The sequence below is a fragment of the Trachurus trachurus genome (assembly GCF_905171665.1).
Source record: "Trachurus trachurus genome assembly, chromosome: 1".
In the NCBI taxonomy this organism is placed as follows: domain Eukaryota; kingdom Metazoa; phylum Chordata; class Actinopteri; order Carangiformes; family Carangidae; genus Trachurus; species Trachurus trachurus.
In genome coordinates this window covers 12,271,749-12,297,472 of record NC_139891.1, presented here as the reverse complement: position 1 = coordinate 12,297,472, position 25,724 = coordinate 12,271,749, and the positions used below count along the sequence as shown (strand labels likewise).

The following is a 25,724-nucleotide window of genomic DNA, read 5'->3' as shown; positions in this document are numbered from 1 at the left end:
CAGAAACTAGTTGGACGAAGTCAATTCATAATACAGAAACTACTGAGCTGCTACTGTACAATATCACGGCCATTTAGATTTACATAAAATTGAGCCTTACAGTGGCAGTTTGCATGAAAAGATATATGCAACCATGCTGGAAGGAGGCCCATGTAGTATTTTAGAATGGCTTCCTGAAATTGTTTTTACAGTGATTTAAATATGAAGAGTTACAGAATACGCTAAGTACCATGCAGTTATTGATGTTTGACGGAGGTATATGATATGATATGATATGATATGATATATCATGTGGTTGTCACTGAATGAAGCAAAAGATTAGTAAACGAGTTTGTCTGCAGACTCTGTTGTTGTGTATTTTATACAAAATTGTTTGTTTGAGTTTGGGTGAACTTTTTTTTCTTTCTTCCCACACAGATCATTGCATACCAGCCATATGGACGGTCTGTAGACTGGTGGGCATACGGAGTGCTGCTCTACGAAATGCTTGCAGGACAGGTGAGTGGTGTTACACACACACACACACACACACACACACCGACACACACACACACACACACACACACACACACACACTCTCACTCACACATACACGATGCCTTCTTATGTAATTGCTTGCTACAAATGGTGTGATAACTTCACATAAACAAGGTTGTTCACAGATTGCTCGCACCCTCATTTTTCCCACACGCACTCAGGTGGTGTTTACTACAGACCTTCTCACCACCTCTGATAACAAACATTGACACATATACTCATTAAACATCCTTCCGCTTTCCTATCACAGGACAGTTCATGTAACCTTTCACCCTGTTTTGTAGTCTGTGTGTACATGTGTGTGGTTTCAGCTTGAATCCAAGTGTTTTCCCTTACACAGATTTGTAAAATTTAGATGCATGATTTAAATGTTTTACAAGCACAGAGTAGCAGCAAATCAGCCATGGAGTTGCCTGCATTTGCACACTGTTGGAGGAAATTAAAAATGTCTTCTTCCTTTTTTTTTTTTTTTTTTTTACTTCACTGAACAACTCCATTCGTGCCAAACCTTTTTTTTGCCTGACTACTCAGAAGCCTACATTTCCATAGTCTCTTTCTATATGAAGACACGACATGCTGTGCTGCGAGTGAACAGGAGTCACTATTCTAGACAGTGTTTTCAGCTAATAAAGGGAACTTACCATTAACATGTCGGCTTATAAAGAGACATTTCCTTAAAAAAAAACCACACACCTGAAGAGCGACATGTAACTGGTCTATTTAAATTAAGTCATTCGATTATCTGTGTAATTTAATACATTCATTGCATATCGAACACTTTTCTCACCTGTCATCCCTTTTCTGGTAGGTATGTATTGTATGGTTTATTTATCAGACATAACATTAGCCTGAGTTTATTCTTACAAAAAAATATCACCATTTTGTAAATGTTAAGAGAATTGAAACGCTTTGCTCACAGTGTTTTGATAGAATATGTTTCAAAGACTCTAGTGTTAAATGACTTATTAGGACGTTTATGACTTATTACATTTTTTGAAGTGCAACTACATGCAAAAGCTCACTCCTTCAAAGCAAAATATAAATGTGTTTTTTTTCCTTCATTCCCAAATGAACTTAGAAAGACGTGTCGGCTGCTAAACAATTAACACAAGTTTTTACCTATTCAGATGTTCCCTCCCCTCTCTATGTGAAATCAGGTAGAGGGGGCAGGATGTAGACAGGCTATCTCTCGCCGATGGGACCAGTGGAGTGGAAATGACGAATAATTCATTTTATGGACTGTCAAAACACCCACATTATGGTTACTGATGATAACCACTCAGTGTGGAGGGGAAAAAGCTGGGTCATCCACTCCATTTGCCCTGCAAGGTTTTCATTTGGAAGTTGTTCTTACAAATTATCTCCACTGCTGCTCTTTGTTTTTGGTCCTTTTTCACCTCTTTGTTGTTCTCATTGTTCTGTATTTTCTCTTCCCTGTTTAGTCACATGCACGACCTGTATTTTTAATCTTTATTTACTAGAGGATGGATTGGTGCAACATGCTGACATTTTAATTTTCACTTTAACACTGTGTGATAAGGGATGAAACACAAATACACTCTCAATATCGTTTCCTTTCACCATTAGCCTCCATTTGATGGAGAGGATGAAGATGAGCTCTTCCAGTCCATAATGGAGCACAATGTGTCATATCCCAAGTCCATGTCCAAAGAAGCTGTCTCCGTCTGCAAAGGGGTGAGTGAATGTTTTTTGTCATCCACGCTGAAATCTTTCACAGTTATCGACCAGTTTTTGTGGTTTAAGCAAAATTAAGAATCCTAACCTATGTCACGTGTTTGTAAAAGATTAACTTTGTACTTACTTTTAGTGGTTTTGTTTTCAAGCCTTGGGAATAGATTCCCCCAAATGCACTTAAACTGCTTTATATGAAACCTGCCTCCTCAGTCAGAGACTTGTTTTCCCCAGGAGCTTTTCCCACCCGGGTGGAAAATCCTCTAAATCAGGCATTTGAAGCTCTGCATCTTTTACACTTCTCACTGAAGCCAAATTGATACAAGGCCTTGTGAGAGACTACAAGCCTTTCCCGCTAGGTCGGCTTCACAGACAAGTGACATGCTGCGTCTTTTCTTAGCTTTCCGGGGTAAGATGTAACATGACAAGTCTAGCTCAATTTGCTGTAAGAATGAAGTGTGAGCTTTTTAAATAGTGTCTGGGAACTCATTTGGAAGTTCCCTCTCCTCTTTCCTGTGTCTTTGACATTTGCATTATTAATACTGAAAGGGTACATTGAAATTGACTGTTACAGTAAGGCACAGTAGCTCAATGAGCTTGATTTTTAAAGCCTATACCAAGTGCTGTGTTTGTTATTCCATAAAAGTTTAAAATATTTCACCTACAAAAGAGATATAACATATGATTTATTATATTATAATATTGTACAATAAGTTTTGTAAAACAAAAAAAACCCTTTTGAAAAAATTAAACATTGAGAGGGAGGGAGTTCCAGAGGGTTGGTATAGCCACACTGCAACAACCACATGCGTTACAGCCAGCCTATATTGACAAAAGTTCAGACGTTAAGAACTTTTGTACAAATAATTTTAGATGCCTGATATTTGTGCAGCCAAAGTCCTCATACTAAACTGTATTAGAACAGCAGGGACCAGAACTGATGTAATTGTTAGAGTAATTTCTCTCTCTTTTGTGTAAACATTTTTTTTTCTCCAACTATCACTTCTACTCACTTCTACATATCTACTCAGTTTTCTGTCAAAATCACATGGTGCACCCAAGGGGGCAGTTGTCGGTCTGAGAAGTGAAGCTCACTTCCGCATTCAAAAAGCTGCAATCCCCTCGGCTGTCGCTGGGGGCTGGCTCCAGAAGGGAGCAACTCCAATCGAGCCCCATGTTAAAATAGCCGATTTTACAGCTTAAAAAAACATATTTACAGCCTGGTACATTTTATTTTTTTGGTCTCAATCGATAGTTTCTACCCCCGCACACACTCTGAGGGGGGTGATTTTTTTTTAAACTCTACCGTTTTACTATTATTAGGGTTAAAGTTCTGGCCAATCAGGGCGCAGAACCGTTGAGTGACAGGTCCGGCGACCGCTGCTACGAGGCCAGTGGGCGGGCTCTCGGCCGGCCAACGGCCGCACCGCTCCAAATATGGCAAGTAGAATCCAACATGGCGCGGTTCTAACCCCCGTAGTAGCGGCACAAAACAGACTCCCCAAAACCAATGGGTGACGTCACGGGTGCTACGTCCATTCTTTTTACAGTCTATGGGTGCACCTCAGTCACAGTACATACTGTATAGCTGTGTGATCTCCATTCAAAATACAGAGTATGATTTCGCATTAAATGTGATGGCCCAGTACTGGCCTTGTTGATGGCAATTTTCAGTCCTTTAAAGTGGTCTCCTGTGACGTGCTTACCGGGAGTAATAGCAGTAACAGGGTTGTAGTGAGATTGTTTTTCATGAGATGGCTCCTCCCGGTAACAGCCGAGGAGTGTTTAGACTCTACACTCTCCTGGGATGCTGTTTCAGCAGCCATGGGTATATATGCCTGCCGGATCTCCAGAGACAGAGGGAACTGAACAGTGGGTCAGTGCAAGTCAAGCAGGCTGGGACATAGTAGCTGTTTGTCTCATTTTATGTTTTCAACAGAAAGACAGAAGAACAATGGTAAAACTTAGCTTTTGTGTTTTTTTTAGGGCTCTTACCTAATGGATTCAATGAAAGTCAGTGAAATTCTAAGTCTACCCCACTTTGTTACTTCACAGAACAAACAAGTCAAAAATGATTAGCATGAATTGTGCACTTACTCATTTATTTGCACTTTAACCTCTGCATGTATGACCCTGCACTTAAACTCAGAAAGCAGAGGGAAACACTGGTATTTCAGTGCATTTTCATCCTCAGGGGCACTGATGTACAATAAATACAGATTAATTTTGACATCTGTCTCAGGCACTGATGACATGAAGTTAGACTTTGGATTGAATGGTCAATAAATTATAAGACTTATTTTAGACCCAGAGATGCTCACAAAAAAAAGAAGAAATCAGACATTTAGTGTATGTGTGTTTGTGTGTATTAGGAATTTAATGGTGAATGTAGCAGTTTTATTTGTGTCCGGAGGCAGTGTGGAGTCAATGAGCTGTGAAATAATACACTTCGTCTCCATGTCCCTTCCTCAACTTTGCTCTCTTTGTCCCCCTCTTCCTCTTCCATTCTGTCTTATTTTCTTAGGTCTGTGTGTATGTGTGTGTATGTGTGTGTGTGTGTATGTGTGTCCAGCACTTTGTGGGCACCACAATCCTGGACCCCACAAGTTTAAATGTGCGTTTTAGGGTAAACACTTGGTTTGATAGTCCAGGTTAGGGAATGTATTATATCAGTGACTGGTCCTCACGAAACAAGGATGCGTGCGTTTGGCCTCATCTCAGCCCAAGGCCCAGTCTCAAGGTTTACTTGGCATGGCTGCATCACTTTCTCTAAATGGATGCATAGTGCTTGTCAGTAGCATGACCCACAAAAGAGAGAGAGAACAAATTGATGTTAGGGAGGAGAAAAGGAAAACAAGAGAATGAGAGGGAGGGAGGTAAAGAGAGGTTGAACGAGCAGAGAGATCGAAAAGTGAAATAGTCAAGAAAGACAATAATAAAGAATAAAGAAAAGAAAAGGACATGTATTCAAATAGTATAGTGCATTGTAATTGGTAGCTGGATACTTGCAACTATTCATGCAGATCTCAGAAACAAATACACTGTATTACATTTGAAATAGGTCAAAGATGTAGATGCACATTCAAGTAATGGGATGACACCAAAAGGTCATTCATTTTAGTGTTGTTATGGTTCATAATGATTACTGGAGGAGGGTGAGATTGATACTAGCACACATGAAAAATGTGTTCTGGGTGTATATTTTGATGATAAATATGTTTTATGAAGTTCGCTCATTCAAAAGTGTTTCAATGTGAGTAATTGACTTTAATGAAAGCACTGAGGCAAACGCATCCAGCCCAAACCACATGTGCTGTCTGAGTGCTGCATAATGTCTTGTCTGCAGAGAAACTGAACCCATTTATTATTTTCAAAAGATGAAAGCGACGGTGCGTGTGTGTCCGTGTATGTGTGTGTGTTTTGAAGGCCTTGATGCATTGAATCACACAGTTTCACCTGGCCAGACTCCCAGCTGACTTAGAGACCCCATCTGCCTTCTCTTTTACTCAATCTAACTGTCTCTCCTCCCTCTCCCCTGCCTCCCTCTCTTCCGTCTCATCAAGTCTCACGATATGGTGTTCTCTGCAGAAACAGCAGGAGGGCTTCAGAGTTATGTTGACTTTAAACCTTGTGCTGACAGTTCATGACGTGCTGCAGCCGCTCTGAGATTGGAGTGTTAACAGTTTGCAGACAGACTGAACAAATGTTCTCAGCAAAACGTTAACAGCACTTCTTTTTCTGGAGATGATCCGTCACACTAATGCAAAAATAATTCAAGTGCTCAGCACTCAACAATAACAACAAAAAGGTTTGAGTGTTTGATTGCCACAGTGGTAGCCAAGCAGTCAGTCACTTTCAGGACAAACCAAGGTGTCATTTTAATGGTGACAGCCATGTGTTTGCAGGGGGATGCTTTCCCACTGTCACTGACAGTCTTGTGAACAACCCGAAAACTGCGAATTACTTTTTCTCCCCCGTCAAGAAGTGTCTGGAGTGCTCTGCCAGCTGGATACACTCCACTAGTTCAGATGTATCTTGTAGGACGTGCAGCAAGGGAACTGTGGGAACTCAGCAAGTGGAAGTTCACCACCTTGTTTTGCACTTCTTATCTTTAGCTTACTGTATGTGAATAAAGCTAAATGTACATGTTTGAGGTTTCCTTTGTGAAGAAACACATCCACCTTCAAACAAGCACTGGGATTTGTGATTTTTTTTATCCCATTTATTTTCTACGGGAGACATTTTGAGAGAGAGTTGAGAAACAATATCAACACACACAACTGCCTGTCACCTCTTGAGTTAGACCCAATGTGGTCTATAAGACAAACAAATAGTTAAAGCAGAAGTAAGCGATCCGGTCGTTTTGGCTAACTTCTTGTCAGCTGATGGAGTTAGCAGTCCCCGCCCTCGTCATGGATCTATTGGTCCTTGTCCCTACGTCACCACATTCACATTGTAGGATACAAGGAATGTTTTCTCCTCGGCTTACAGCAAAGCAGAGTGACTGACAGACCCGTGTTTCAGACCAAACACTCTACATAAGTGATTGCTGTCGGAAGATATAACTATTTAAGACTTATATTAACACAAACATTCCGCTTACTTCTGCTTTAAAATGTGTCCATATGTATGAGGCTCAGTCTAACTTAAGTTTATGAATTAATGGAGGAAGACAACGGCTGTAGGATTGTTAAACATGTAATATTCTCCAGAAAAGGATGACCACCGCACACTGATAAGACAGGGAGATTCGCTTTTCTTCAATGTAATATTCTCCATCTGACAAGGTGACTGAGCTGCATGTAAAGGCATACATTACAGATCAGAGATTTAACTGGAGGTGCAACAGTTTTACACGCTTGTGTGTGTCTACGTGTACTGTCACCTTGTGCATACCACTTAGAAAGTATACACTGCTGAGAAACCGGCCTGTTTAAGCATTTAAATGAGCTAGTATAAGCATTTAAAAGTCAAACAAAGCACCATTTCCATTTCAGGCTCCAGTACAGAGGTCATTTTGTCCTTGGACTGTCAATACTGAAACCTACCAGGCTCCCTGTCCATCTCCTAACAACTCCTTTCCCTTCCTTTGCAATTCAATCAGGCCAAATGACTCCACTAAGGCAGGGTAGATAATGCAAAAAAAAAACAAACCCAAAAAACATTTACATAAATAGCAGCAGAGCTAGCAGGTACATATACACACTTAGAAAAACAAGCAACCGGCAAGTCATTATCTTCCACTATGAATTCCCCCAACAACATACTGTATTAAAACCTATCACAGTTTTTGCCAACCAGACAACTTTGCTGCTGGACTATATAACTAACCTTGACTCTTGTCTTAGTCTAATTGTGTGCCATAATAAGATCGCATCCATGGCATCCCTTGCCTTTAGTTCAATCCTGAATGTTACATCGTCACCATTAAAATAAAATGTATGATGAGAATGTATTTGCATTATTTGACCTTGAGTTTGAAAAGTGTGCTGCTTTAATGCATTGCAATGCATTAAAACATTTTCCTCCTCCAGGCCAACTAATATTTTGTTTATGTAAGCAGGTATGTATACTGTAGGATCTCCTGCTGTAAGCCGAACAAACAAATGCGATTCCAGACCCTGTATTTGAATAATTATGTTTATGTAATATTAGTTGGCTCCTACATCGTTTGGCTCTGACAGATTGGCTATGTGTCCTGTTGGTAGCCAGTTTTTGTTTGCTTTTGAACAAAGTGCGGATCGTGTCCCCGTGTTGTCTGTGGTGCGACTGGAAGCGGCAGTAGCTCTCTAAAGGCAGAACGAGCCGAAGGAGAGAGGGGAGGGAGGGCAGTTCCGTCACTCTTTTTCAGACCCATCTGTTTCGTTGTCATTTACTGACCTAGAAAAGAGGTGGAATCACATTACAAAACACATCAGTGAATGTGCACAGAAGGGACAGAAAACAAGGGGAGCGTTTTCCTGCACTCTGGCGAGAAATAAATCCAAACACTAAATGCGTAGGTCAAACCTGCAAACTCTGTGTTCACTGAACTTCTTTCCATTTATAAGACACAGAAAGATGAACATTTTCTCTTTTTCTGTTAAGAAAAAAGGAAACCACTGAAAAACCCACTTGAAGCATTAATTCCACAGTTTTGTTCCTGCATATAATTGACCTTATTGTTAAGTGCACAAAATAGCCAGCAATTGGGATATAATTATTACCATCTAGTATATTTTCTGTGATGTAACTCCATATTCTCTTTGTTTCTTACTTTGAGCAGCTGATGACCAAGCACCCATCCAAGCGTCTGGGCTGTGGTCTTGAGGGAGAGAGGGACATCAGAGAACATGCCTTCTTCAGACGCATCGACTGGGAACGCCTCACGAACAGGGAGGTTCAGCCGCCATTCAAGCCCAAAGTGGTAAGTCCTGAAAATACTTATGCTCAGGGTTTAATTAATACTTCATAGTGTAATTAGGTGTACTGATTGATATAATTACTGTAACCGAGTTTAATAGAGTCAGAAGCCTCTCTCACATGAGTTTAGCCTTTGTTAAAAAAGGCCACATTTTCCATTATAGTGTAATGGGAGATAGTGATATATCTTCAGATGTGCCTGTCCTGCATCGCAGCAACAGGAGAGGAACAGTAGAGAGAGCATTCACCTGTTTTTATAGATGCTTTCAAATCAAGTATTAAAAACACTAGTGAAAATGTTAGAAATGTGAAAAACAAACATTGAAATACCATTAAACAGGTTTTAACATTTAACTGAAGAGGACAAGCTGATGAATCAGAATAAAGAACGATTAGATGAATGCAGAGGTGCAGGGGAAACTGGCTTTTAATGCTCATTTTATTTTGTTGCCTTACTATTGGCAACCCAGCAACACAAAAATACCTTAAGCGCAGTGCCACTCTCTTTACGTCCTTTACCTCAGTGCTGCTGGTCGCAGTGCGTTTGTTCTCTTGTTTACTCTTTTTGCCTTAGTTGATTTCACTTGGCTTTTCATTCATATGACATCTTTTTTAAACTTTGCCTATATTGTATGAATAGTGCCATTCAACAAACACCCCTCTCTCCCCTGTGCCATAAAGCAGTCAACAGTTTCCTCTCAATCACAGCACATATCAAAAGCAGTGTAGCAGACTCCTCTTACAGTCCGTTAATGGAGTTAATTACTGTTGAAAAAATTACATCACTACGTTACTGCGTCTTAGGGCACACTGTGTCACATCCACATGCAAACACAAACCACAAGACAAGGAAACAACTACTGTACAGTACTGCTCCCTGAACTGCACACATCTAACCAAACAAGAACAGATGTGCTCATCACTACAAGACAAATCTGTTATGGCAAGACGTCTTCTGCCCTTCTGCTGCGTTATCTGCTCCCTAGGGGACTATTTGTTCTTGGCTGTTTGTCTACTAACTTAGACCTCACTCAGATATGTCAGAACACACACACACAGTCACTAGTTAAAACTTAACTCTCGACACAGTCTTAAGGTAAGGTAATGCTATATTTCTTGAATCTGTAAGTGATTTAAAAGTACCTGATTAACTTTAAATAACCCTGAGTAATAATAACAGCATTCACTTAAATTCAGACAACATGCTCACAGTAGGAGGTGTTTTGTGTTTGGTATGTTAAAGCAGAAGTAAGCGATCCGGTCGTTTTGGCTAACTTCTTGTCAGCCGATGGAGTTAGCAGTCCCCGCCCTCATCCCTACGTCACCACATTCACGCTCATCCCTTGGCTGCACACACAGAGAGGACCGCCCCTTTATGCCGTTCTCTCTCCTCATTGGATAAAGGTTGTAGGATACAAGGAAAGTTTTCTCCTCGGCTTACAGCAGAGCAGAGTGACTGACAGACCCGTGTTTCGGACCAAACACTCTATATAAGTGATTTCTGTCGGAAGATAGAACTATTTAAGACTTATATTAACACAAATATTCCGCTTACTTCTGCTTTAAGTAAATAAAGTTCAAGTGAAATAAACAGGTGGTGCATAATGTAGCAATCTAGACAGTTGTGAGTTACATTCTGGATTCAAGACTAATTTGTAGGACTAAAACACACACATGCAGATAACAGATAATGCTGCATGTTATGATGATTTCACTTTCTTCTTCGATTTCATTAACATCTCATCCAATCGTATTTAATGCACCTTATCACTCCAGGAAATCCTCCTTGCTAATATAATAAAATTTGCTATAAAAATGACCCACAACATGAAGATGCTATCACTTGACGGATTTACACATATTATGGAAATTTCTCTTCTTTGCAGTGAAAGTCAATTAACTGAAAGCAGCATACCACCCCCTCCCTCCTTCTTGTTGTCTGCTTCAGACACACACATGCAGTTCCCACCCACATAAACACAGCACCCAGGCATGTTGGTGGCAGGACACTGTTCTGAAATCTCTTCTCTAGCAGCAAGCCTTCGAAAGTCTCTGACAGACAAAATGAAAGCAGGAAAAAAATAGTTTGTGAAAATTGGATGTCAAGTATGTAAAGTGATATTTCACTTTATTAGACATTTAAGCATTTTCTAGCATATTTTCTTTTGCATAATTTCACAGATTGTCATTTTCAGTGGTCCTCAAGTAGTGTCAACCAGTTTTTAGTGTCCAGTTGGAGCACAGGCAACGGAGAGAGGATATTTCAGAGATTATGTTTTCAGCACTTGCCACAGAACTTTTAAAGTGATCAAAATGAATACTTTCAAGAGAATGTTTTTTTTTTTAAATCGGTAACAGGTACTTGTGAAAAAAGAGGAAGAGGTGCCTTTCACAGTTGTAGTTTTTAATTTTGTAGCTGTGAAAGTACAGTTTAAAACAGTCACCATGACATGGCAGGAATCCCAAAACCTTAGCAAATAAAACCAAAACTGTGTGTATAGTTACAGGAGCTAAGTGGAAAAACTTTTTCTTTGTGACTTAGCTGAACCCTTCGATAAATTATTATTTTTTTCTTTCAAAATGTTCTTACGGCTTAGTCACTCAGCAGCAGCACTTATGCAGATGGAGCAAGGACAACAGTAAGCGGGGTTTGATCGTGGGTGTTAATGGGCATTCACGGAGAAATGTTTTTGCTGTATTTTGTCATTAATAGAGAAACATTTGATGTGATGTTGATGCATATGTGAGGTGATATAGTTGATGCCTCTGATGTACTGTATGAGGACCATCCATCTATCCATTTCTATACATGCTTGTCCTGTGTGGGGGGCCACAGCCCATCACAGCACAAATTGGTTGAGAAGCAGAAGACACCCAGGGCAGGTTGCTATGGTTTCTTACAGGGCTTGTATCAACAAGATGCTAACTACTGATGCCTCTCCAGGTAAATGAATGTTATAAAAATGAGAGAAGTCATATGTTTAATATATTTTTACTTTTTGTCATTGAAGGTGACTGCATTAAAAAAGGCTTATGTTTGTATTTGCAAGGAGTCGAGATAGCACTTGGCTGATGTAGTCTGACTGCTGTCAAAGGGTTGTGTGCTTTTACACTGACAACAAAAGAAGGAATAGACCACAGTTGTTAAGTTTTATAGAAACATTATATTTAAGGATAAGGATAATAACTTGAGGCTTTGCTAAACAAGCAGAACTGAAGTCACTGTGATGTCCAGTGATCTGAGATGGAATATATAATACAGGATAATACAAGTTTAAGATGACACTCCTTAGTCAAAATATTGCTGTGTGCAGAGGCTGCAAATACTATGAGTTACATGGGCCATAAGTAATTTCCATGCCTCTCCTCTTACTCTATAATGAATGTGACATCCATTTATTATAGATGCATACAGTATCTATATACAGTATGCAATGCAGTTCATATTTCCTGCACAATAAGGTGTAGTTTTGAAATCCCTTCAGTTTATAATGACCTCCACACACAGTTTCTCTCTGTCTCTCTGTTCATCTTCATTTTACCATTCTATCATTTATATGTACGCACAACATACAGAGAAAGAGAGAGAGAGAGAGAAAGAAAGAGAGGCTCACACAGAGTTCATGTAGGCTGTGTTTTGAACAAAAAGAGAAAGAATAAACAGGAGACGGTAGTAGGTCAGTCAGTCAGTGTGTGTGTGTGTGTGTGTGTCTGTGTGTCTGTGTCCATCTTATATTCATTTTAAATACTGTAGTTCTCTTCTGTTTCACCCTCAAGGGCTGCAGTTCCTCTAATCAGGTGAATCCTGGCTTCTTTGTCCATGTAGGCTCCCACTGAGTGGATGTGCTGGATATGCTACGTGTGTGCTTTGTGTGTGTTTGTGTGAGTAAAGGTGTGCGTGTATGTGTGTCTGCAGGGGTGTGAAGGTTATGGAACGTGGAGGTTAACAGAGATTGAGAAAAGCAGGGGAGGAAGAGTTCCTTGCATGTACAGTACTCCTGTTCTGTGTCTTTTTGCAGCATAAGAGTGCAAGTTTGTCAGTGTGTAGGGGAGGTAATCGATATCAGATGGAGAAAGGAAAGCCTCTGAGCTTGTGTATTTGTCCACGCCAGAGTTGCGGGGAGGTGGATGCATGCAAGTGTGCATGTCCTTTTCACAGTGCATGCTTGCATGGGTCCAGCTGCAGATGCACATAAGGGTGAAAGATGAGAGAGGTGGAGAGAAAGCTACAAAACATTGCAGAATGCTCTCTGACTACCATAACCTACTCTTAAATGATGCATCATGTCCATCTCATTATGCCATGTAATACAGTGCTCTGTAGAGTCCATTACCGCCAAATGGCTATCATTATACACCTCCCTCTCACCCCTCAGCAGGTCTAACCCTGTCTCTCTAATCCACCCCCCTGCTCTTTCCTTTCTCCTTGTGCATCTAACCCTGCTCAATCTCACTTCATCCGCCTGTGACAGCTGTGGAATTGCAATCAATACACCGGCTGCACCCAGCTGAGAGATTCAGTCCATCTGTATCTATTGGACCGGGGCTTCAGACAGCACGAAGGACACAGTCTTTGCGGTAGAATGAGTGTGAGAGCAGGCTCAGTTAGTGTTGATCCATATTTATAGTGTTGGATGCTGTCACCGTGCAGCCGTCTACTGCAGGTAACACAACAAATCGCTCAGCTAAATGTCAGCTACATCCAGCAAGCAGTGTTGGCGTGAAATCAGGCTAATTTTTTCGGAGAACAACACACTTGATGCGCACACGGTTTTTTTGCACCCACTTGTGGATAGCCCATAGTCTTTATGGCTGACTGGAGCAGAGCTGGATGGAAAAACTAGGTCAAATAAGAAGCTGCTGATTGATGGTGAATGAAGGAAGGGAAGAAACAGGACAAGAAAGAGTGGGAGGACTTAGTCACTGAACAGAAGTCATGGAAAAGTGTCCAAGGAAGAGATGTGCATGCCGGATGAGATACATGGACACTCTTGCACGCAGAGAGAGAGAGAGAGAGAGAGAGAGAGTTATGGCAATATGGATGAGTTGTGACTCACTGTAGCTGTAAGAAAATGAGAGGCACAGTCTGTTGCAGCATGACTGAGCATATCTGCCTTTCCTCTTTTAGCTTACGGGACATACGAGGGAACAGTTCAAGTTTGTTTGTGTATTTATTTGTTCAAATTATTTGTATTTTCTATCATATATTTATTAAAACTCCCAAGGATGCCAAGTCTGGTGCATTTGGGTGGATGTATTAAAAATCCCACCTGCGATCTTTCCAATTTAAACACAGACACCCTTCTGCTCTTCTTATATAGACGGTATACAAGAAATTTGATCCAAACTGCATTTCTCTGAAGCTGAGCCAAAATCCTGCTGTTCATGTAAGGTCTCTACTTTTTCTTTGGTTTTCTGCACCAATAACCAATGGGTTCAACCATGCTGTGTGGTTTAGTTGGCACTGAAAATGAATTAGTAGATACATTTCCTTACAGGGCAGAGTCCGTAAACCACAAAGACTGTTCTCAAAGAAAAAAACAACAACTCAAAATCAATGCATTTAAAACTTTACTTTTCATATTATGTAAGTTCTAATGACAGATGCTTGTGTAAATGATTCGCTACCAAAGACAGGCAAACAATTAAACAAAACAAAACATGACGTTTGCGATGATGATGACAAGAGCGGAGAGCTTCCCATGCCAGTGGCTTCAGGGAGAGCGAGCAAGTGACAGAGAGAGAGAGCGTCTTGGCATAACTCTTAATGGAGGCAGGCACTCATTTATCATCCTAAGTAGCTGAGTGTTCTTTTAATATGCTTGAGTGCAGAGGCGTGCACGTCTGTACGTGTGTAGAGAGAGAGAGAGATTAAAGTGAGAGAAAGTAGGTCAAAAACCCGTGTAGCGCACTATGCCACCGTGTATGGGAGGATGTATCAACAGCATAATGGCTTTGGTCTCACCCCATAAGGGTTGGCTGAATCACACAATGTGGAATCGGAGATGTAAGACCAGCTCTGCCCCCCGCCTCCAACCAAACCTCATTTTCTCCCTTTTGTTCTTGCTGAGTTGATCATCTGAGCTTCATTTATCTTGTGAGAGCAGCTCCTTCAAAACTGTTTCTAGACAATTCAAGGTCCTTTATATGTAGTGTGATGCTACTGTATAACACAACAAATCACAAATCTAAAGTCTTTCTGTTTAAAAAACAAAACGGACACGGACCAGAATGAAGAAAGCATGTTTGTCAAATATGTCCAGAGACTGAGCTCTGTCAGTTCAGCAGCTGAAGCTTCATCCTACATACACTTAGACATTTTGGTGCTAGCGTTTGCCAGTGGAGGTCAGAATGAAAAGTGTGTTGCTTCACTTGAACGACAGATGGTCAATGATGGATAGAAGAAGACAGGTAGTCAGTAGCGGTTGAAGGATCCTGGTGATTACCCATCAGGTATCTGCTCTGTTGGAAAGAGCGAGAGAGAGTACATCCAGAGACACAGCACACATAAAGACACAGAGTCACATTCGCTCCTTATCTTCTATCCACTCTGACAGGGTGGTAGTGGCTCGGAGCGAGCGTCACCTGTCGGTGACAACAGTCATAAGAAGCACTCAGACACACACCTCAGAAACGTTTTTGTGTTCTGTCTTGTTCACTTCTGTTAAATGACCTGACATTTTCTGTCAAGCCACACCAATATTAAAAAAGTATAAATAGAAATGTCTGTACCTTTATACTACAGTGTCTATGCTTTACAAACACAGATAGACATGCTTAAACACACACAGACAGACACGCAAGCTTTTGCTGGTACACACAGAGACACGTAAATGCAAACATACACACACTCAGACAATGTTGTCTTGTCTGCAAATGTAATGTAGGGCAGCAGTGGGTAAGGCCAGTTAGTCATGAGTTAGTCAAGAGCTTCAAAGCCAGGTCACAGATGGTTGTAGGCTCAAACTGCCCACATATCAACAATTAAAACTGATTAAAAGAGACTGGAAATAAAGAGCAGAGGATGTGTAATGGTTGATCCAAGGGCTTCCTTTCTGTAAAACCACTCTGCACCCTCCCAAAAACAAGTTACCTCTCATTTTCGTTTATTTGTAGTGTTGATCGTAAGTGAAGCCCACTGGGGACGCAGGTCCTGAACTTGTGTTGGAACATGTATGAGTCAGTCAGTCAGTCAGTTACTGTATAGTCTACACTCTTAGAAATAAAAGTGCTAACTAGAACCATATCAGGTTCTTCGGCTTGGCCAGGTGGAACCCTTAGTTTTCTCTCTTCAAAAAAGGGGTTTTCAGGGGCAAATGGTTCCAGCTAGAACCTCAGCCCTTCTAGAAGAACCCTTTTGGAACCCTTATTTCTAAGAGTGTAAATAGAAGTTCAGTTGGGACAGATGATGGAGATTTCTGTCTGCTGGGTTGTTTTGAAGTACATGTGAGGGAGGAAGTGGAGGAGTCAGGAGACGGCAAGAGTACTTTGCTAATCAACTAATTGACCCTTATCTAAGCCCCGCCCCCCTTGGTTACTGTTGCTATGCCAGTCAAGCTTTCACTCATGCTCCTGGCATAAGAAATATGGAGTTTTCAGCAATATTGGCATCGATTTCTAAGGAAATATCAGTTTTTCTGAGATATCACAGAGAAGAAGTCACTAAGATCATTCATAGTTTTCAGTGACGTGAGTGTCGCGCAGGAGGATAAAACATCTGTTCAACAACACGACTGGACTCTGTACAGAGCAGCAGTAAGGGCTGTTAATTTTACCGTCTATCAACCCACGAAGACTTAGGTCATGTCATTTTGTAAAATTTTTAGTTAGTGGTGTGCCGCGGGATTTTTTTAATGAACAAAATTTGCCGTGGCTCAAAAAATGTTGAAAAACACTGTTGTACACCACCGCTTCAGCATATTGTTTTCTGCCGAAAGCTTGACTGGCCTCTTGTGCATACAGTAGTTATGGTTGCTAACGTAGGATTGGACAGTAGCCGTTTATGGGAGGGGCTTAGCGACGGGTCAATTGGTCTCCCAGTATAATTTTTATTCTAGTAGTAGACATCAGCCAATGTTATTTTTCACTCCCATACCTTGAACTTTGATGTAATGTTTGGTGGTGAAACACCAACTCTTTCAGTCTACAGTAATAGACCAGTGTTTATTTCTCTGGCAACAGTGTCAATGTGGTTGTGGTTACCATCATCCTTTATTCCTGTTCAAGTCCCGTGTTGTACAGCCCTTTGGCATTTGGTTCCACACAGTTATTATCCTCCAAACCAGCCGCAAAACCAGATCTCCTCAGGGAACATAAACGCTTATCAATCGAAGCATCTGGTCCCAGAGTACGTGTGCATGTGTGTGATTTCGTGTATATACGAATGCATGCATCCACATCCACATCCATGTGTGAGAATATGAGGATGGTGTATGCAGCCTTCTGTCTTTCACTTTATTGATCTGTCTCCAGTAAAGACAGAAAGATGACTTAAAAGTCCTCTAATGACAAATCTCTGATTTGATTTGATTTACAGTTTTTTTACGATCGCTATGACATGTTTTTCAATACTTAAAACACTTTTTCAAAACTCTTCACACAGTTGGCACAACATCAGCCTGTGTGGGCTATATAATTACAGTAACACATTTCTTGTTCTTTTGACACAAATACATACATTTAATACATTTAAACTAAACATTTTAACTTATTTTACACACAAGTTCAACTAAGACCAAAACAGTAGAAGTTACTGTAACTGGTACTGTACATTTCCAAATGCTTTCACACTGTACTACTGTAAAGGCAGATTTTTTTTTCTTTACTCTAAGTAAATTTAATTTGCAAATACTGTAATACAGTAAAGTGTTTACTGCAAATCCTGTCTTTTCTTTCATAAACTTTACATTCTGCAAAGCTGCTCTGAGATGGGTCATTCACTTTTTGTACTGAGTGTTACAAAAAAAGGAACAGAATTCATGCCCAACAAATGAAAAATTTGAAGAAGAGGGGTTCAAAATAAACTACAACACGAACATCAATTTATGATCATTTAATGATTATAGATCTGACACATGTAAAGTGATTCAGTTTGTGTTATTCCATCAGTTGTTAGTGTTTTTATGACACTGTGCTGTGACTGATGTTTCTGTTAGAAGACAACATGTGTCAGTGTTTTGGTAGATTTGGTGAGTTGTGTTAGTCTATCATTGTATTTTGAAAATGTGTGTCTGTGGTTAGTTATACTGTGTGATTTTGAGCATGAAATTTTGAGCAATAATTAATTGTGTGTTTTAGGTGTGATATGTGTGAAGAGTTTTGAAAAAGTGTTTTAAGTATTGAAAAAAAAACTGTCATAAAAAACCACCTCATCTCCACCTGAGGGACACCTCACTAATGCTCTTTATAGATTAACTACAGACAGACCTTCAGTCACCGATCTGACATGTCACATCTACAGTAAATGACAAATTGAGGTCTTTTTATGCTGACACCAGAGTGCAAAGTCTAAAAAGTGTTGCGTAATAGTGAGTCAGAACATTAAATATTGATGCTATTGACTCAAGTCAAAGAGCTCAGATGCCAAACTGACAGGTTTTTGCTGAACATGTGACCAAAAGTTGAGAGCATGGTGCTGGTGCGGTTTGAAACAGGTTTGGATTTGAGGATGGACTTTTCTCCTTGAAAAGAATGGTAAGGGCACCGAGGCCATTGGCAAGTTTGTGTTGGAGAGTACACTTGTGGCCAGATCAGTCACAAAAGCTAATCCTAAGGGGACAGTGATAGCCTGGACGTGTGGCTAAGATAATATACAGAACCATGAATCAGATTAGCTTGGAAGGAGATAAAACAGTCTGTCTTTTTGTCCTCTAGTCCTAAAACCAGTGCCTAGTGTTGGTAACGGTTGTTGGACAAAGGCAGACAGTCGGTGCGGCTTTTGAACAGGATCTGTGCTTTTCTTGGTAATGCAGTTAAAATAGCATGTGAGATGACTGAGCCTTACACTGTCTTTTGCCCCAGTTGGAGGGAATAGGTGATACAAATGCAAATCTCCGCTGTCTCACTCGACATCAGAATTCTCTGAAGTGCTAATTCATCCAGCATGTGACATGATCTGTTTCCATGTCTTTGTTTTAATTTGATTATTCTCTCATCGCGGAAACACGAAAACATGTTTGATGTCTCCTGTTAAATACAGACAGCTTGCCTCCCTCTCATAAACACACCATTTAACCCTTCTGTGACCTTGTTGCACCTTGATACTGTCGCTGTTTTTTTCACTCAAGGAATCATCTCATCTTTCTAAGATAATCAGCTTTGACAGTTGGAGGTCAAATGCTCAAAAGCACGTACATAGCTGAGACAAAGGAGCTGCATAGCGGGTTGTTAGATCAGTGTGAACACAGAGTGCTTTATAACAGAGGTCCTGACGCTGTTTGCTTTCATAGATTCAAACCTGAGCCTTGTTTACAGGAAACTGCTTTGCTCGTTCCACAGCTGTGACAATGTTGATTTAGTATTCAGAGGGGTGCACTGTGATTCAGGTGAATGAGATGTAGAGCATGTAATCTGATGTTGTCAAACCGCCTCCCCTGCAAAAGTGGGGTATCAGGTGTGAAATGTTCTCCATTTTTATCTAGGCTAGACAATGGGGTAAAGATGCAATTAGTTGGTGGGTCAAAGTCTGAGGACACAAAAATGTTGCTTTTTGTTCTGTCCATGCACATTGTGAAGTTGGTCAGCCCAGTGTGATTAAATTGAGTAAAATGAATGGTGAAGGCAATTATAGTGACTGATGATGACTATGATGTTATGTGTCCTGTGCTTTGGGCTCATCTGTGAAAATTTCAAGAAGTTCAAAGCGAATTCTGCTAAATGTGATGGCGGCTCTTGTCTCTGAATTTTGCTGTGTATCGGCTTTCAAAGAATTGCAGTGTGCATATTTCTGCCAGTGCTCCAGAATTTTTTCTGATTGGTCTGTTTGCACTCTGGATGTTATTCCACATAACCTCATGTCTAAACGTCTCCTTTTGCTTCTTCTCCTCTCTCTCTCTTACAGTGTGGCAAAGGAGCAGAGAACTTTGACAAGTTCTTCACACGCACTCAGCCCCAGCTCACACCACCAGATGAGCTGGTTATCGCCAACATTGACCAGGCCGAGTTTTCAGGCTTCTCTTTCATCAACCCACAATTTGTACACCCGTCGCTTACCATCAGCGAATGAGAAGGAGGGGAAACCTCCCTGAAGAACCTCCCTGCTCACTGCCACCCACTTATACCTGCCAACCATCTAACATCTGACCACAACTTGATCAAAGGCCCACTTAATGTATTGGTATTACTCGTAAGCAAGAATTTAGCACATCCACATTTGTTCTATACTCTGTCTTTGCCAGTATAGATTATATAGATTAGACTCTTTCTAATTTCCTTTAGTTTAACGATGAGCATGCACTATAGACGAGGATGTCCTTTCTTAACCCTGCAATTTATATTGACAGTTTACTATAACCGGAGGTGCTGAGACAGTAGAGCGTCAGGCTTTATTTATATATGCCAGTATATGATTCATTTCAGAGAATGAATTAATCTCGATAATATAATCAAGAGAATATTGAAGGAGCTAAGATCAGCTAAGATATAAAGCGCAGGCTATTCTGTAAAGGATACCTGTTGCAAAAGACACATGCTTAGAAATCTCAATGGATAAACAACGTAGTCTACAGATGTAGTTGGTGGGCAAGAGTTTGTTTCCATATGGATAATCATCACATCATAGATGTTACCGTGTGATGACTGGGATAAACGCCCATATAATGCTGTGTAGACGCTATAGCCAAATATGAAGGATAGGTGGTGCAGGAGTTGTAACAGCACCTTGTGATTTGATGTTTCCTGTATCGTGTTTACACTTTTCTTGCCCTTTAGTTTCATGGTGATGGTATAAAATTATATTTTAGTACAAACTGAATCCAGCCACTCTGACCTTTGAGTGTGCAGTGCAAACCAACAGTTACCTATTTGAAATATATGCAGCCTGTAAAAAAAAAAGCAAATTTCTGAGACACACAGGCATCAAATTCAGAGTTGGTTTCAGTTTATCAAAATTTAAGATGAACATTGTTTTGGAAACAATGATTTGCAGACATATTTCCCAGCCCTAACTAAGCTGCAGACATTTACCTCGTCGATAATTTTGTGGACACACAATCAACAGTAATCGGTCTAGCATGTGGGCAGTGACATCTACCTTAAAAAATCAAACCGATTAAGTTTACAGTTTGTCATGTTTTAACACTCGTCAGTGTTAACTCTTGTCCCTGTCCTATGCCCACAACTACAAAGCCTCCCTTCAGTGATAAATGTCTTAACAGAAACAGGACAAGACATTTGAGTTAACTGTTAATGATTACTTAAGAATACTTTGAATACTTACAAACTAGGAATATAACATCAATTCATCTTTGTGTATTAACCGTGCAATGTTATATTGCACACAGTATCATACCCTCCAGCAGACAAAACACATTTGTCAGATTTCTTAGATACACAAGTTGCAAATGAAAAACATTGTTTTGTTGTCCTGAGAACAAAACCTCCCTTCATTAGTACAGTATGTCAACATAATCATTATTAGTTGGATATTAACCTTTTCTTTTTTTGTCTTCATTTTGTTTTTATGATGTCTTTTAACTAGATTCGTTTTTACTCTCCTCTCATACCTATTTTTCCATTAGATCAGATGAATATTTAAATGTATCTAACATCAGTGTATAACTCCTATGTAAATAATCATGAGTTATTTAAAAAGAGTATAGCAAGTTACAGTTTTATACCAACACCTGAATGTGCTTTTATTACATTAATTAGATAAACCAATATTTGTATGTGTAAAAAAAAAAAAAAAAGAAAGAAAAAGAAGAAAAAAAAGACAAACAACTAGGAACATAACCCAGTAGAAATCAACTTTGTAACAACTGGATGTCCTAAATAGAGTCCAGATTTAGCAAGTTGTAAAAAAAAAAAAAAAAAAAAAATCTGTTATACTTGTGTTGGCAGATTTATCAAAACCTTTTCTTTTTTTCCTTTTAATTTTCTGTAATCATACTCAATGATTTTTACTGCAAATTGTGTGTTGACTGGATGCGTGTCAGGGCTTTGGCTGTCCCTCTGTATCTGCATGCTGTTGGTTGGCATCATACATGCACGTGATCCGCTAAATACTGCATGCTACAGTATATAATATGAAACCCCAAAGAGTTGCAACCTTAAAATGATACTCCATGTAAAATCGAACTTTAAAGGTTAAGAATCTCCAGTTGTCAAATGATTTCATGTTGATCAATAGTGACTGGTTTTGACTGTGGGGGAAAAAGTGTCCATGTTGACAACAAATGTCTCAAATTAACTCTTACATCATAATCCACTTTAAGATGTGTATCTGTATGATATGAACAATACACTGTTTCCATCTCAGCCCTCACACCCAACTCTGTGCATGGACCATCAGGACCATGGACCGTCAGATTGGTCCATGCACAGTGAGTGAGAAACACTCGGGTGGAGAGTCACTGTAAGTACAGCTCTAGATTGACTGAATTTAACGCAGGCCAGTAGACATCACAGTCAGTTACTGTAAGACTGCTGATTTTAGACCAACAAGACTCTTCAATGTTGTTGTGTGACAACATAAATAATAATGATGAAACTCTGAAAGTCGTCATGCCCAGGCAGGTGGGTGAGTTATGTGTGAAATCACGACTGAGTAGCAGAAGCGTGTTAATCAAAAAAAGAGAGAGAAAAAACACACAAAAAGAAATGGAAATCAAGATTGTATGGGCAATCTGGGTTGAAGAGGGAAGAATATATCAGAGATTTAATAGATACAAATACTTTTTTCTTGAAACCTAGTCGCTGGCTCTAGAGCAGTGCTCTTTTCTGTAGGAGCTTTACAGTTTATGAAGCTACATTATGGCTCTGGTTGGTATGGCGATGTGGAAACCTGAATCCAGAGCTTTGAGTTTTGACTCAAGACCACTGCTCATTGCTAAGCCAGTGGGACCACTCGCTCTCTAGTGTCTCATGAAAGGGGTTTATGTTATAGTTTCAATGTTGTGTTGTTGTTGTTGTTGTTTTTGTTTTGTGCTTTTGCCATTTTTTTTGGCTGTTGTCAGTGTTGTCCGTTTTATTTCTTTACCTTCTGTTCAAGAAATTCAGGAATGTTTTAAAGGATATTATATCACATTAGAAAACTCATATCAGACGGACACATAGGAACTATTGAAGCATTTATAAAAATCGTTATCTGTTTTTCTAAGAGTATTGCTCTCCTTCCATGTTTCCTATCATATAATATATATATAACCTTCTGCATGTGCCAAACCTGGAAATCCCCAGAACCCGACAATAGCAGCGTTGCACTAGCTGTAGTCACATGAATGACTGTCTGTGGCAGCTTCTCCCTGCAGAGACTGAGAGCTGCATAAAGCCACACCCGCTACACACTCGGTTAGCAACATACCATAGACTAGCATGTTGCCATGAGTATAGCAATGCACATTGTGTCAGTACACATTACAATGCCAGTCGGTTTGATTGTCAACTCACCATAAACGGTACTTTATCCTCCTGCCTCCTGTCTAACTTTGGGCAGAACTGTGTCAGAAAATCATTTTAACTTGTGGAGCTTTTAATATCACATTGACAGTGAATTCTTCAAAAGTGAGAGAAACTATTCCTTGTACATACTCAGAGTTAACTCAGCAACAGTCTTGCCCTCGTCTGAATTTGCACCTCTGTATCTTGCTCTGTCCCTTTAACAGAATCTCTAATGACATTGTTTCCCTATTTCTTTCTTCTTAAAAACGTTTTCAGAATATAAACTCACAGTCAGTGTGGGCATAAAAAAAGATGAATACTCTCCCCTTGTGTGCCTTTCCCAACTTTAACGGAGAACCATTACATCTTCCTTTTGATCCCTATCTACCTTGTTCTACTTTAAAGTCTCTACTTCATTTTTACTCCTTATCATTACCCCACATCATGTATTTTTAATCCATTGTCTATTAGCTTTGTTAATTAACGTCTAATTTTACGTCTATGTTAGTGTCTCAACACACCTCAAAATTGTCATGAATGTAAATAAAAGATCTTTAAAAAAAAAAAAAAAAAAACTGCACACTTTGTTCACATAAATGTTCCTTCATCTGGTCTGTAAATCTGAATTTTAAGCACATTTTATTAACTGACACCAATAACCCTTAGTCTGATAGACTGTAACTTGGGTCACCCTTGTCTGCTTGCTTTACCTTTACCTCCCTGTGCCTATTAATGATTGAATGATGTAGTGAGTTAATTAATAAACGTATCAACAATATTAAAGGATGATAGATGGGGAGTGAAGCAGTTGACATGTGACGTAAGGACAGATGATGATGGCTTCTTTTAAGGATGGCCCCTGTGCCTCGTCACATTGAACCAGCCCTCCCCTGTTGTCTTGTACGCCCTCTTTTAGTCTACCTGTTCCTCCGTCCTCAGTGCCTGGGCCAAGTCAATCCATCATGTTATCGACAGTGTCCTCCTCCTTTCACCCTTTAAATCCTATCAGGTCAGGGAAGCAGATGACTTTTCTTAGAATTCACACAGCTAGTGTCAATTACACTCTCTACTGATTACCCTCAATACTCCTAATGGGAAAGGAATTAGCCACATTTTTTTTGTGTTTTTCTTTGTTAACATTTGATTTGATGTCCTCACCTTTTTTGTTTGTACTGTAACATTATGCAACAATTTTACCTTAAACTTACTGCTTCGGATTAATTTTGATGGTACACTGACTTGTAACACAGAGAACGGCGCATCTTTCACTCCCACTTTGCACTCCAAATATCTCTTTTTGGACTATGTAACTTTGGTTGAGCAGTTACAAGACACTTTACAGCACTATATCACACACTGACGGAGGTCAGACTGGGTCTGTCAGTTAGCTATTCGAAGCTTGATACTGTATGCTTAGGACCAGGACATCATAGGCAAAGCAATTAGCTTCTAGCATCTACATTTCCACACACAGTGTCAGTTCAGAAGGTTTCTGTCTGTCAGATTAGCCAAATAGTGACCTGCTTTGTTTTCTTTCCATGAGCTGTTAGCTTCTATGGGTATTCTGCTTCCATAATCTTTAGCCGCTCGGACTAGGGGCCCAACAGAATATAAAACACCAACACGTGGCTGTGGAGGCTGCTGTTGCTGCTGCTCAACATAAGATACATAGTCCTGCTTTAAGGGGTTAAGGTGGCCAGATAATGAAATACATTTTTCATTTTGAGAGAGAAGTCAGTCACAATTTTTTTTTGTTTTTGTTTCAATTGGAATTTCTTACATTACTCCTTAGCTACCCGTTTGTTTTATGTGAATCATGCCTAACCTCTTTCTTCTTGGTAGTAAGTCATTACTCTCAGCTGTGTCCTGTTGGCTGTAAAATACGAGAGTTGAAGTGGACTGCCATCTGTTTGGGCGTACAGAGCACAGGATCAGTGATGTGCTGGAATGCCTTACAGTATCTCTTAACCCTTGCATTAACATGGTCTCTAACTCTCCTCTCTATGTTAGTTTATAATATCAGCATCCCTGTCATTGTACATAAATGACTTACAGTAGATATCTACATAGACTGTAAAAGAAAGAATATATTGTATTTTAAAAAATGGTGTATGTTTGTTTTCTTCCCTTGTCAGCCTGAAAACTTTCAAATGAGTCTGAGCTACTTACCTTGTAACAGATTGTGTCATTTGTACCTAATGTATGATAATGCTAATAAAAAAGGAAATGAGGTCCATACTTATGTGGGTGAATGTTTTCTTCTCCCTTTGCTTAAACATAATTTGCACATCCCCTAGTATTAAAAAGATATATTATGACTATAGTATTATAATGATGGTCATGATGATATTGCATGATGAGGTATTTTAAGAAGCGCGTCAGTGGTATCAGTTTAGTTTAGTTTAGTTTATTAGTTTATTAAGGGACAGTGCAATTACATTAATCATTTGCAGAAAACAATGAAGAGATGGTTGCACCAGATTTAGCTCACAGCT

The 25,724-nt window shown here is 39.8% G+C and overlaps 1 protein-coding gene across 4 annotated transcripts in view; it reads left to right on the top strand.

Moving 5' to 3' along the window:
* Positions 1-25,465, top strand: part of prkcaa (protein kinase C, alpha, a) — a 139,834-nt gene extending 114,369 nt beyond the window's left edge. For 2 of the 4 annotated variants that reach the window (XM_083996353.1, XM_083996351.1), the window contains 5 exons: positions 418-498; positions 2,125-2,232; positions 8,495-8,635; positions 12,409-12,429; positions 19,691-25,465. In XM_083996353.1, the coding sequence (XP_083852479.1) occupies positions 418-498; positions 2,125-2,232; positions 8,495-8,635; positions 12,409-12,429; positions 19,691-19,855 (516 nt within the window). In that variant the 3' untranslated portion in view covers positions 19,856-25,465. The remainder of the gene's footprint in view (positions 1-417; positions 499-2,124; positions 2,233-8,494; positions 8,636-12,408; positions 12,430-19,690) is intronic. The other 2 variants (XM_083996354.1, XM_083996352.1) reach the window with 1 other exon arrangement.
* Positions 25,466-25,724: the final 259 nt, after the last annotated feature.